General features: G+C 44.9%; 1 protein-coding gene across 6 annotated transcripts in view; it reads left to right on the plus strand.

The window, feature by feature from the left end:
* LOC120737491 (mitogen-activated protein kinase kinase kinase kinase 4-like) overlaps positions 1-13439 on the plus strand; it is a 36779-nt gene extending 23340 nt beyond the window's left edge. For 2 of the 6 annotated variants that reach the window (XM_040038230.1, XM_040038235.1), the window contains 17 exons: positions 103-255; positions 1914-2186; positions 2759-2859; positions 3322-3461; positions 3682-3776; positions 5236-5414; positions 5507-5636; positions 5947-6255; positions 7227-7344; positions 7448-7618; positions 7716-7859; positions 7961-8095; positions 8365-8465; positions 8551-8700; positions 9004-9163; positions 10083-10222; positions 10861-13439. In XM_040038230.1, coding sequence (XP_039894164.1) covers positions 103-255; positions 1914-2186; positions 2759-2859; positions 3322-3461; positions 3682-3776; positions 5236-5414; positions 5507-5636; positions 5947-6255; positions 7227-7344; positions 7448-7618; positions 7716-7859; positions 7961-8095; positions 8365-8465; positions 8551-8700; positions 9004-9163; positions 10083-10222; positions 10861-10944 — 2583 coding nt within the window. In that variant the 3' untranslated portion in view covers positions 10945-13439. The remainder of the gene's footprint in view (positions 1-102; positions 256-1913; positions 2187-2758; positions 2860-3321; positions 3462-3681; positions 3777-5235; positions 5415-5506; positions 5637-5946; positions 6256-7226; positions 7345-7447; positions 7619-7715; positions 7860-7960; positions 8096-8364; positions 8466-8550; positions 8701-9003; positions 9164-10082; positions 10223-10860) is intronic. The other 4 variants (XM_040038232.1, XM_040038233.1, XM_040038231.1 and 1 more) reach the window with 4 other exon arrangements.
* The last annotated feature ends 351 nt before the right edge of the window (positions 13440-13790 follow it).

Raw genomic sequence — 13790 nt, forward strand, 5'->3', positions numbered from 1 at the left:
TTGTTGGTTAAATGTAAAAGTTTCCCAAGAGACCACAAGATCAATTTTTCCCTGATACTCATCCCTTTTCCCCCCCCACCCTCTACAATTCCTTCATCTCAGGCCGACGAGCGCTACCGTAAGAACATTCAGGGCTCCCCTCAGGCCGCCCCTCCTCCCAAGCAGCCCCCTCTGCCTCCCCGCTCCTCTGAACCGTTCTCCAACGGCGGCTCTTCGTCCGACGCATCTGCCATGCACCGACCCATGGAGCCTCAGGTAACTCCTTCCTCCGCTGCTCCCTAGCCCTTTCCTCCTCCTCCTTCATTCTGTCGCTGCACTGGATTTGTGTCAGTTTTCTCAGACATTTAGCCCACTTCGAATAAAGAAAAAAATAAAATAAAAAATAGGAGAAGGCGAGGCTGGGCAGAATGTGTGTGTTTGAGTGAACTGTGGCTTTAGACTGTTCACCTTTTTTGATTTCCCTGGGTATTATTTTTGTCCTACTGTTGAGACTCACAATAAGTCATAAGCACTTCAGTCAGCAGTCTGAGTAGTTTTAAAAAAACATGACAGGCTCCTGATATAATGAATGAGTTCATCAATCACTGCCTCCGCCAGTGCTAAAAAGCCAATAATTTTATTTCTCGCCTTTGTTTTATGTTTTTCTTTCAAATGAGCAAATAGAGCTATAAATTTACCCTCCTCAAATCCTTTTTGCACGCTCAGCGCAGCCTTTTTGCTGAATATACTGAACATATTCATGATTTCTCTTGGGCCGCTCTGTGGCGTCATCTTTTTCCTACAAGAATGCCCATACAGAGATGGGTGTAGTGGTATTTGTGGGAAAATATGTACCTTTTACAGACTAAGCTCTCAATCACAGAACAATTCAAGAACAGATCAACAGAGAAATGGGACAGTTTTGCCACTTAACCTCCTGAACTCTTTGATATTTCCACTTGAGAAGAGTGGGGGGGAAAAAACTGAACTCCAATTTATCATAACGGCTGCAAAACTGCATGACCAACCTTGGACTCTGTGGCTAAGACACTTGGGAGTGAGACACTTAGCCTCATCACCTTTTCAGTGAGGGTTTAAAAAACTCCAGCACACGCTGACAGTTCAATTTCTGTCGAATCAACACTAAATTAGAGGAGAATAACAGCCGTATAGCAGCCGTAACCTCTTCAGTAAATCTGCTGCACTTTGCAATCTTTGGGGGGGAGACATGGCACCAGATTTGTGGGTTTTTTGTTTGTAAGATGAGCTAAGCAGAATTCAGCTTAACTTTGCTTAAACTCATGTTTGTGTGTCTGAGGAGTAAAAATCTGTTACATTTGTTTTTTTATTTTTAATAAATTTGAAAGAAGCTTTTCTTCACTTTGAGGATTTTTGTGAAGAAAAGTGTTTTGTTTTTTCATTTTTCTCTTCCTCAGTAAAGACTCTTTGCAGTCTTTGCACATAAAAAAATCTAATTGTGGGTTCACAACATGAATATAAAACAAGTACTGATGACAGTGGCTTATTGCAAAAGCAATTAGATGCCCTGCTCGCAGCAGACTTCTGCAAAATGCACTACTTGTGTATGTTACTCAGCAGAAAAGCTGGGATAGGCTGATTGCAACATAATCTGCCTTTGAACCTTTTTTAAAGCTCAGAAATTGTAATGTGTAATTTGGAATGACACTTTTGAAACAGAGGCTTCATATTTATCACACCGACACAGGCTCCTCTTTCTTCAAATGGTTGATTCCTGTAAAAAAACAAAACGCAGACTGTAAGAGTGAAAAAGTCATTGTTTCGTGTTGTGCTGTCTGCCGTGTGCATGTGTACATTATGTAAAAAGCCACACGCATCTTCCCTCATGTCTCACTGTGTTGTCTGCTTGTTTCACCCCCTCCCCCCTGCTCTTCCTCTTCCTGACTCCCAAAAAGGTCCAGTGGTCTCACCTGGCTGCTCTAAAGAGCAGCAACAGCGCTGCCCCCTCTCCTCCTCCTCCGCCCGTGGTTGCCCGCTCTCAGTCCTTCAGCGAGTCCGGCGGTGTGGCCTCTAGCTTTGCACAACTCCACCTGCGCTCCCAGGACCCCCACCATCACCACCACCACCACCCATCGCCTGCACGCACAGATCCCCAACCCCAACCTCCCCTCCACCACCCTCAGGCTAGGCTTGAACATCAGGCCAGCAGCGAGGAGGTCCCTCCCAAGGTAAGGTGCCGGGGGACGGCTGCCTTTCCCCCCCTCCTCCCACACCCAGCCTTCAAATCTCTCCTCCATCGCTCACTTCCTCTCATCCACTTTTACGTAGCATGCTGTTCAGCCTCCTCCTGGCTGTGTGCGTCTGCCTTGCTGCGTCTAGTCTCACTTGTTAACACTTAAAACTGCTGTGAGGGCGTATTCAAATGAATCAGAGCAACTTTGAATTTCTGGGCCGACAGATTACCCCGTCGCTCATATTCAAAATCATGAATGAGAAATAAAACCGCACATTCCTCTAATCTAAATCGCTCTCAGTGTGTTGTGGGGGTGTTCTCTGTTCTCTGCTCCGCTGTGTTCAGCTACGCCCTAAGATTATCTCTGTTTCAGTGGTCAAACTGGGACAGTTTTTAAATTCTTGGCTGATTTCCACTTCAGCTTCAAATCCCAATGTATGCTCACTGAATTAGCATGAGCCTGAACCAGAGGATAAGCTCCCTTGTTTGATGACACTGTTTTCCTGTTAGGTGATTGTTTTTAGGAACATATTGATTTGTGATGATCATCAAATACTTGTCTCCCAGGTACCAGTGAGGACAACATCCAGGTCTCCTGTACTGTCACGTAGAGAGTCCCCTCTGCCTTCACAGCCCAGCAATCAGGGCGGACAGAGGAACGCAGGCAGGTGGGTAAAGAGACCTCAGGCGTGTCTCACTTTTGGATTATGTGGATGTGGTCTAAGAGAGCTGCTCACATGGATGCTGTTAAAAGTTGTAAAAGCCAAAACAGTAACCCCCTCCCCTACATAGGGGTGCCTCCCAGAATAGAGAGTTTCAGAAAATAAAAAGAAATGGTAGAAAAGACAGATTATTAAGACATAATATTATGACTGCTTATAATATTGCAGATTAATATTTATAAGTTGTTTATGTTTGAATATAAAATGCAAAAAAATGTGCTTTGATTTTGCGGTGATGTAAACTCCCACTAATCCAAGTTTGGCTTGAATTAGTACGATCAAAATCACAAAAATATATGTAGCGTATCCTGAAAAGCGCAGGGAGGGTAGGGACTAAATGTTAACATATCACACGATAAACTGACAGAGTTGGGTTTGTTTCCATGTGCTTGTTCTTCCTCGTCACAGTAACGTGGAGCAGCGTCCGCTGTGGGATCGAGTGGAGAAGCTGCAGTCCCGGCCAGGCAGCGGCAGCTCGTCCGGCTCCTCCAACTCCAGCTCCCAGGCCAGTCCTGGGGACCGTTTCAGGCCACGCTGTGAGTCCCCTGGTACTGTACTCGGCTACATATCACTAACCCTACCGACTGCTTATTAGCGGATTAGGATTATTACCATAATTATACAAATCTGGCTCAAATGCCATCCTCTGAGCTGGTGCTCAAATAAGTTTGTTTTTTTTTTTGTTTTTTTGCCAATTAAAGCGCCTTTGCACATCCAGCTCTCTTCGGTCTCCCCTCACTAACGCCATTTCCTTTCATTTCCACAAAGCTTCCTCCAAATCTGAAGGATCGCCTCTCCAGCGGCCTGAAAACGTTTCCAAGAAACAGGATGAAAAGAACGTCGCCAGGCCCACTCGACCAGCTGTAAGTCCACTGTTACTCGAGTGCTGTTAAACTTAAATGAATAGGTGAAAACAGTTTTTCCCACTTTGCTCTATTTTCCACTGCTCCAATTATCCAACCACCTGGTGTGGGAACCTTACGTGAATCCAATGCTTCCTGATTGTTTGGGTGGGGTGCCTTGCTTAGGGTGATGTGGTAAGCCTATTAACTGAGATTACATAATCTCACCTCTGCTATGCCTGCACCACTGCTCATGCATTGCTCATGGCATTACACGATAAAGATTTCAGATAAAAGGCATTTGCTCCTTTTGTGGAGATTGGTTCACTATTTTATTTCTGCCTTTACCGTCCCCTGGCACCTTTCCATACGCCTCCACTTTTTTTTTTTGCGCTTGCTCTCAAGAAAAATGCACAAGACAAAAGGAGGGTTAACCCTGCGCCGCAGCTTCCTGCTCCTAGATTTGAATGAAACCACATTTGAATGCAAACACGCCCCTCCTGTGTTCCCTTGTACTTGTCAGAATGGCTCGCGATCACCTGTTTGTGGATAAACTGTGGCTTGGAAGCACGGAAGTATCCCCCCCTTCTTTTTCTTGCTCTTTTTAGAAGCTTATGCGACTATATTATGACAAAGGGGCGAGGGAAAATGAAGAGGACAAACATGTTAAGGAGGATGAGGTGAAACACTAATTTAGGCCACAGAAAGAGGCTCTTCAGTAATCTGACATTCCCCTATACAACATGCTGCTTACTTCACTGTTTCCTAGAGGTCAGACTAAATGAAGGTTGTTTAAAAGATGGAAAAAGACGGTACAGGTTTGTACCCACAAGTGAAAGAGACGAAGTAGAAACATAAACAGTTCCTTGAACCAAGGAGGGATTCAGATTTCAGACTTTCTACAGTGCGATTTCCTGTTGTGCCTTTTTATTTAAAGTGGACCTAGTCTGCTCATTTCAGACTCAATATTTGTAGTCTTGAAGTCTGCCAGTGTAGCTTTGTACTTTTTAGCTGTTCTCCCTTTTAAAGCCAGCTTTCTTCTGATTGGCTGCTCCTCCCTAAGCAGGATGTTTGAACAGTAGGTGGGTGGAGCTTCTGTGTGCCTTAGATGAAGATAATGGGTGGGGGGGAGGGTATCTGTGCACCCTATGACATCATTCAGCCAAAAGGCACAATGGGTCCACTTTGTGTGCTCAGTCTATCATATTGATGCGTTGTCTGGGCAACCTCTGTTATGGAGGGAGTTTTTAAACTTGGAGTGTTTGTCCTCTTTGGTGCAGTTTCTTTTTGTGCTGAAAAATCTAAGCCAACTAAAAATTCATTAGTATGAACCAAACAGGACCACCCAGAAATGGGACCGCCTTAGTGGTCTTAGCGCCGTTGCTTCAGGCCGAATGCAACTTGCACCAAAGCGGAGAAATGGACCTGAACTCGCAGGTTGACCTGTCAGCACGTCTAAAACCTTCGCTGCTGCTTTCAGGACCTGACAGCGCTCGCCAAGGAGCTGCGCGCAGTCGACGATGTGCGACCTCCTCACAAGGTCACAGACTACTCCTCCTCCAGTGACGAGTCGGGCACGACCGACGAGGAGGACGAGGAAGAGGTGGACCAGGAGGCAGGAGAAGAGTCCACCTCAGGGGCCGAGGACTCCAAAGCCGGGTAATACACCTGATGCCTCTTTTATTAATCAGTGCTGCATGGCTTATCTGCATGACTGCTGGTTTAACTCTGGTCTGGTTATGGGACATCAGATATCCCCATGGCTTCCGCAGGAGAGTGAGTAACGGCGAGACGGAGTCTGCTAAAACCATGCTGGTCGAAGACTCGGAAAGCGAACAGGCAACCACACCCTCCAAGGATGGCACACTGGTCATCAGACAGGTAAGAAGGATGGGCCGGTGGTGCCTGATTTTGGTGGTAACAAATCAAGTTTGATTGGTGGTGCTGATTAGGAATGTAGTTTAGAATTTTCTCTGTCCAGCGTCAGTGTTGTTTTAACTACTCATTCTCCACAATTTCTTCGTTGTTCCTGCATATGATCATGCCATTTCATAGGCTTTCACATTTGAAGATGAATAATCTTAATATGTCAGGTTGCTACACCAAGCAGCAGGCTAGCAGCCAGACACACAGCTCCACCTTCTTTCCCACCTGCTTGCTTGAGCCCAAGTGTGCCTGTTCTTGCTTCCAGAGCACAGCTGACATAAAGCGGTTGGTCACTCTCTCATCTTCCTCCCCTTCCTCGGCTGGCCACGGCCAACCCCAGCCCCCTGGTCGCGGCCCGCTAGAGAAAAACGGCTTTCCGGGCCGCATACACCACCTACCAGACCTTATCCAGCAGAGCCATCATTCCACTTCCTCTTCCACAACCATCCCTTCCTTCTCCTCCTCCTCCTCCTCTTCCACCACCACTACCTCTTCCTCCTTACCCTCATCATCTAGCCATGCCAGTCCTGCAGTATCCCCACAGATCTCTTTGGACGAGCTCACTGCCATAGAGGTATGTCGCCATCACACAACTAAGGGCAAACAGCTGAGGAGTGGGCAGTAGAAAAAATGTGCAGACTTTTTGTATAGCTTAAAAAAATGGTATCAGGTTTATTGTGACGGCTATAAAATGCAAACCTCCATCTCGGTCTGTACACGTCAGCTGTCCATTCCTGGGTTGCCTGCCCTGCATCCTCTCCTCCTCCATGTCCTGCTGGCTTCACACTTCCTCTTCTCTGCTCACTCTTTGCTCGGCTGGTTTGAATCTTCTGAGCTGCTGCAACCTCCTTTCCCCTCCCGCACCTCACTGCATTACACTGTGCTAACACTGGCGCCTCCTTGTGGCGCAACGTGCTCATAACATGCAGGAAACTAAAGCCCGAGCTTCTTGGGATTTGTATGAATATTTCTAAGATAAATGTCCCTTTTATAGAGCAGCACTACCTTGCAAACAACATGCGTCTTGGGTGGTGGAGTATCCTTGTGTGTCTGTGCTTCATTAAGAGCAGCTTTTTTTCTTCTCCTCTCTAACAGTTCACAGCAGCCTGTGTTTGGATCACTTAATGTTTCCTTCAACACATTTTTTTTTTTTCTTCTTGTTGCACATGTTGTTTGTCCTCTGACATATTTTGTGCCTTCACTAACCTCAAAACAATTAACATAACTGCACTTAATCTTTTTCGTTTGCTTTTTTTTCCCGGGGTGGGTGGTGGGGGGACTTTGTTCCCAGTTGTGCTGTAAAAATGTGGTTTTGAAGGCATTTAAGCTGGATGTTGTTTAACGAGACCCCAGAGGTAGAGCTATAACTCATAAGCTCAAACCTGAGGGGCCTCTGCTGCCGTTTAAATAAACAGTCGTTCTTAGGAATTACAAATCACTGTAACAAATCAAGTTTGATTCATGTTTCAGCTCGGTGCATTTTAAGTTATTTTATTGGGAATGTTTTGAGCTCTAGGTTTTCTAAATATCCGATATCTCCACCAGTCGCAGTCGGAGAGCAACTCCATGTCCAAACACAAGTCTTCCTCCTCGTTCACTCCCTTCATCGACCCGCGTCTGCTGCAGATATCTCCATCCAGCGGGAGCTCCCTCAACAACATGGGTAAGTCTGGATATACAGCCCACTGCAAAAATGCATCTTCAACACGAATTCCTCTCTGCTATCTGCAAAGTTAATGTGCGCTGCCTCTGCTTTCCCTTTCCAGCTGGATTTGGGCAAGACGGGCGCCTGTCAGATCAGCTGCGGTCCGACCCATCCCGTAAAGGCTCAGTGGTTAATGTCAACCCGGTCAACACTCGTCCACCGAGCGACACCCCGGAGATTCGCAAGTACAAGAAGAGGTTCAACTCTGAGATCCTGTGTGCGGCACTCTGGGGTGAGTCAACTTCAAAAATATGGAGTTACTGTGATGCCCCACAGATGGATGAAAACCTATCAGCAGTGACGTATGTTTGTGCCTGTTGCTCTTCCAGGAGTAAATCTGCTGGTGGGAACAGAGAGCGGTCTGATGCTGCTGGACCGAAGCGGTCAGGGTAAGGTCTACCCTCTGATCAACCGTCGACGCATCCAGCAGATGGACGTCCTAGAGGGACTCAACGTCCTGGTGACCATATCAGGTAGAGCACACGTGCCAACCAGAAAGTCTCGATTCAGATTCATTTTTAATCAGTAAAGTTTTGGATAGATGGATTTTGTTTTTGTTTCCTCCCTCCTGCAGGCAAAAAGAACAAGCTGCGAGTGTATTACCTGTCATGGCTTCGAAACAAGATTTTGCACAATGACCCTGAGGTGGAGAAGAAGCAGGGGTGGGTCAATGTGGGCGACCTGGAGGGCTGTGTCCACTACAAAGTTGGTACGTTTCCTAAAGCTCAGATGTAAAGGAAAAAGGAAATGGTGACTTGAAGGGAGAGGGGGCATAAAAGGGCTTAAAGCTGAACAGCTTAGAGCTCAGAGGTTGCTCTGAGGCCCAGTATAAGATAAATGAGGCTTATTTTGAATTTTGAATCATGCAAAGCTGCTCTAGCAGAGTCCAAGAATTAAAAAAAAAAAAAAAAAAAATCCACATAGATCACCATAGGAGCCATCACCCATGATTAACTCGCCACCTACTTGTTATTCCAGTGAAGTACGAGAGAATTAAATTCTTGGTGCTGGCTTTGAAGAACTCTGTGGAGGTCTACGCGTGGGCGCCCAAACCTTATCACAAGTTCATGGCCTTTAAGGTAAGCATGTTCTCTAACAGGAGTCATTCTACCTGCAGGTGGCTGACTGCTTTCAGGCTGACTTTCTTCTGACTTTTTTCTTTAGTCTTTTGGTGACCTGGTGCACAAACCTCTGCTGGTTGACTTGACGGTGGAGGAAGGTCAGAGGTTAAAGGTCATCTACGGTTCCTGTTCAGGCTTCCACGCTGTGGATGTGGACTCTGGTGCCGTCTACGACATCTACCTGCCCACACATGTATGTGCGAACTGATGCAGACTGATTAAGTCTTGTGTTTTGCATTTTCTATATTTGAATTTAGTTTTATTTCTACAATGCCAAATCATAACAGTCGCCTCAACTTTATATTATAAGGTAAAGACCTACAATAATGGAGAGAGAACTCCACAATTAAACGACCCCCTATGAGCAAGCCCTTAGTGACCGTGCAAAGGACAAACTCCAGCAGAGCCAGGCTCAGTGAGGGGCGGCTATCTGCTGCGACTGGCGGTGAAGGGACTTTTTAAAATCTCTTACCTTTTTCCTCCATTTCATCCTCAGATCCAAACCAATATTCAGTGCCACGCCATCATCATCTTGCCCAACACTGATGGGATTGAGCTGCTGGTGTGTTACGAGGACGAGGGCGTCTACGTCAACACCTACGGACGCATCACCAAAGATGTGGTGCTGCAGTGGGGAGAAATGCCAACTTCAGTGGGTAAGTGAAAAGCAGATATTTCTCATCATGATGCCAGAGGTCAGAAAAATCTGAATCGCACTCTGGTATGCACAAAAACAACCGCACCGAGACCCTTTGCAGGAGGTGGTCTCAGTGTGGTTCCAAACAAACTGTATTTATGGTGTGAACGTGATACGAGCCCACTCAGAACATGTTACAAGGGCTAAAAAAATATCCCATAGCAACTTATGCTTTGTATTCTCAGTGCAGGTAGCTACTATAGATGCGCAAAGGTCTATACGGGCTAGCAACTAACCAAGAAATGAGTGTAAACTCTGTTTTCTCCCACAGCACCTTCTTCCTGTATTTACTTTTCTTGCTCCCACCCCAGATACGTCTGGCCAGTGAGCGGACAGAACATTCTCATGTGGCTTGCAGTGAAACATTTTGGTTTGCTTGGATTTTTCTGTGTGAAAACAAACCAAACCACAGGGAAAAGCTACAAGTTTACAAACTTATCAGCGGATTTGGACCAGAGTTAAAAAATATCTGGAGGTGTGAAAATGCCCTTAGTGAAGAGGGCTGAAAAGTCCTGTGTTCAGAGACTTCTGATTATTTTACTGGGAGAAGTGATCTCCCAACTCTAAAAGCAATGGTGCAAATGATGCTGGCAACTTCAGTGTGCAGCAGAGTGAAGGTTCAACCTTCAGAATAAAACAATCAGATGTGAAAAGCCCAGCAGCAGCTTCACTTGATGCATTCGATTACACTCCAACAGCAGTCGAGGTTTCACTTGATTTTAGACACTTTAGTTTAATAGCTTCTTTTTTTATCAATATGTAAAAGTATTACATTTATCATTAGAAGTATTCACAAGTAAAATGACACGTTGTTTGAATTTTTACAGCTTTTTTAAACAGCTACTTACCCTCCTTTCCCCCTTCCTGTGCTTGTGCAGCCTACATTAGGTCAAACCAGATCATGGGCTGGGGTGAGAAGGCTATAGAGATCCGCTCAGTGGAGACGGGCCACCTTGACGGAGTCTTCATGCACAAGAGAGCCCAGAGACTCAAGTTCCTTTGTGAGAGGAATGACAAGGTGAAAACATCCTTCCTTTCTTCATCCCTCCCGTTTCTCTCTATACAGTGGAGATAAATGTGAGCACACCCCTAATAATATGTCAGGTTTTTGTTGTTGAAAACACAATACTGCAATAAATCATTTCAAAACTTTTCCACCTTTAATGTCACCAATAACCTGTAAAATCCAACTGAAAAACAAATCAGTTTTGCTGGTTACATAAGTGCACATCCTTTAACTGATACTGCTGAAGAACCTTTAATCACAGCATTCAGTCTTGGTAATATTTGCCCTCTCTCCCATGCAAAAGTGCTCGACACTCAAGGCGCTTAATATTGTGAGGTAATAGCCCTGCAATAATGCAGAGAAACCCCAACAATCAGGTGATCTCCTATGAGCAAACACTTGGTGACAGTGGGAGGGAAAAACACTCTTAACAGTTGCAGTCTCAGGGAGGGGGGCCATCTGCCATGACCAGTTGGAGATGAGGGGAGGGAAACGGTGAGGGAATATCTTGTTCATCGCCCTCTTCAGGTCACCTCATAGATTTCTTTAACATTTTATTTTAACATCTACTCTACTATTACTATTCTACGGTTGGTAGCCTGGCACGACCACCAAACACCATTTCACTCAGTGTATTCTTTCAATTTCAGGTCTTCTTTGCCTCTGTGCGTCCCGGAGGTGCCAGCCAAGTATATTTCATGACCCTGGGACGCACATCCCTCATGAGCTGGTAGAGACGTGCCGTCAGCCGATATGACAACCGTTACCTAAGCAGCGACCAACAGATGACTATTGCGACTACGACCGACGAAGACGTTTTAAAGCCCAAGCTGGAGAAGCATTTTCTGAGGCGGCGGCTTCCATTTCTCATGTCCTCGGGCAGCCAAACAACGGATTAGACTGTAATCATGAACAGAAGCTAGGGGTGGATATGTATTTAGAGGCGCCTGCAGGTTTTTCTTCCCCCCCGCCAACCCCGGCCTTGTTGCCTGACCTTCGAGCCGATCCCCATTCTCCTCCTCTCCCTCTGAGGAAGCGGGATCTGTTGCCTGTTGACGGTATATCTTTATGTCATAGTAAAACTTTGCATCTTGTAAGTGTATGACAAAATGTGTTTGTCCAGGGGGAGGGGGCAGAACGCTAAACACAGCCGTCACCGTATCAGAGAAGACTGTGTGTTTGTGTGTGTGTGTCGCCACAGCTTGAATGTGTAGCTGTGTTTAATCCCGGTCCTGTCAGGTCAGGTGTGTGACTACAACACTACGACTACACTTAGTTCCACAGATTGAACGGTGCTTGACATGTAAATCTTCTTCGTCTTCACTTTGTTTTCTCTTCCTTAACCTCCTGAAAGTGAAGATTTTTTTTTAAGGGACCTCCTCGACGCATCCATTAAATACAGGGTACTGGATATGTTGGAGTTGGTGCATACTAACGTCGGACTCGCGCAGGTTTTTCAAGAACAGCTTTATCACGCCTCCTCTTGTGCTGTAGCTCATGTTGGACAAAAGTAGCCCTTTTTATGACGGCATGTTGCTTTGGTGTTATTAACTAAGGTAGTCCCAGTTTTTGTTTTTTAAACACACTGTATATTTTATATGTGACTTGCTGCGCATAAATAAGGAATGCAGAAATACACACAAATGAGTTTTAAAGGAAGAATCCACTATTTATCATCAAGAGCCTGACCTTTTTTTTTTGTTTTGTTTTTTTCTTCAGGGGCTTTTATTTTGTAATGAAATCCTGGCTTTTCCTTTTAATCTGTGTCTCCTTTGCAGAACCTGTCGTTCTACTGGAAATATAGAAACACACACCGACAAAATAGACCCAGAAATGTGAGGTTTTAATACAAATAGTTGTTTTGTGTTTTTAAGGTGGATTTTTCCTTTAAGATCAGTTGTAAGTAGGGCTAGCATAAACTGTGAATTAGCAGGTTGCCATTAAGGTAGCATGGAGGCCAGTGGGCAGAATGAGGGCAGCATGTATAGATCTCACTTAGAGGAAAGGAGGGAGGGTCAGCTGATTGTCCTCCACCTGCACTGTTGTGACATTTTCACATCTACAATCATCTGCGTTCTGAAGGAGACTTCAACTTAATGTTGCCTTAGAGGAGTTTCCAGCAATTTAAACAAAAAAAAAACTTAAAAAAAAAACTAAAATCCACTACTTCAAAAGTGAAGACGTTTAGATTTTAGGGTAGGAACACTTTAGTCTGAAGCAGCCGTGTGACTCAATGTTGGACCTCATTTATTTTTATGTTCCTTCTGTTTTTTTCTTGACGCCTTCAGGCATGCCACATCCAATCTGGATTGAAGAGACGCGCTACTTTAACCGAGCTCCCATAAAATAATTTTTATTTCGTGCTCTTTCTTCCCATCTCACCGTCGGAAACCCGAACGACAAGGCGAGACTCGTTTGTCACTTCACATGAGACAGTCTCATCCCGCCGCTGAGTGTAGAGCCCATCCTGCAGCTGTGCTTCTGTGTGAATGACAGAGCTTCATAATAGGACTCTTTAAAGGGCGGTGCCTTCGCTGTCTTTAGGGGGAGACCCGCTGTGAGGTGCAGAAGTCGCTTTCAGTCTTGTCGTTTGTGTAGAAAGAAAGAAGGCAAAAACATAAATGAATGAATCACATGTTCTGATAGTGTGAAAAACAGCTCCAGACAGCCAAAACCATGTGGCATACTTTTGTGTTTTTAAACTCTGGCTTAGTTTTTATTAGTGTTGTTTCCAATCATGTGTAACCCTTCAGATAAATATGCGACTGCAGTGGTTTTATTTTAAATGCACACCTTTTATGTTCAAAATGTTTACAGAAGCAGTTGTTTTGTTAAACCGATGTGCATCGATATGAATATTTATGGTTTCTCCCGCTCCACTGCTCCTCTTTTGTATTTTGTATTATCCCTTTTTTTTGTACTTTCATTTAGATGTTTGTGTACAGGATTAATCAACTTTTGCTCACTTTATGAATAACCCAAGCCCAGAGTGTCAATTTCACTGATTTCCTTTACATCCTCCTTAGTGCACTGTGTGCGTGAGTGTGTGCGCTCCTGGCTGTGTGGCAGCACGGATCTAATGTTTTCTACCTGCCAGGTGACACGTCCCCCCCCGGATGTCTCTCTACATGCCTCTAATTTATGTCCTCTCTGTGTGTACTATGGGAATTACTGTATTTTCTTGAAGGTTTTTTTTTTTCTTTCATTGAATAAAATCAAAAGGAATTTACAGTGCTGCGTCATTCTTTGTAACATAATCTGTAAATATTATTTACTGCTGCATCAACAAATTGAAAATAAAGTAAAAAGGAGACAAGTTTAAGAAATGCTGCTGCTCTTTTTGGGCCTGCGCTTGTTTAAGGTGGGACTAAATGGGGGGGGGAATTAGAAATGACACTACATTTCAAGCTACAGAGGCGGCTTGCCTGGCTTATCTGCATCAGTTGATTTTTAAAGTGGTGCACGTGTGACTGTCAGAAGCCACATAACTGAATGATATATGAAGCTTCATATGCAATAACTTTTTTTTTTTTTTTTGTGGGACGTCATCAGACTCTCATGTTGTTGTGGATGAATTTTG

The sequence above is a fragment of the Simochromis diagramma genome, unplaced genomic scaffold, assembly GCF_900408965.1.
Source record: "Simochromis diagramma unplaced genomic scaffold, fSimDia1.1 OVJJ01000413.1, whole genome shotgun sequence".
Lineage (NCBI taxonomy): Eukaryota > Metazoa > Chordata > Actinopteri > Cichliformes > Cichlidae > Simochromis > Simochromis diagramma.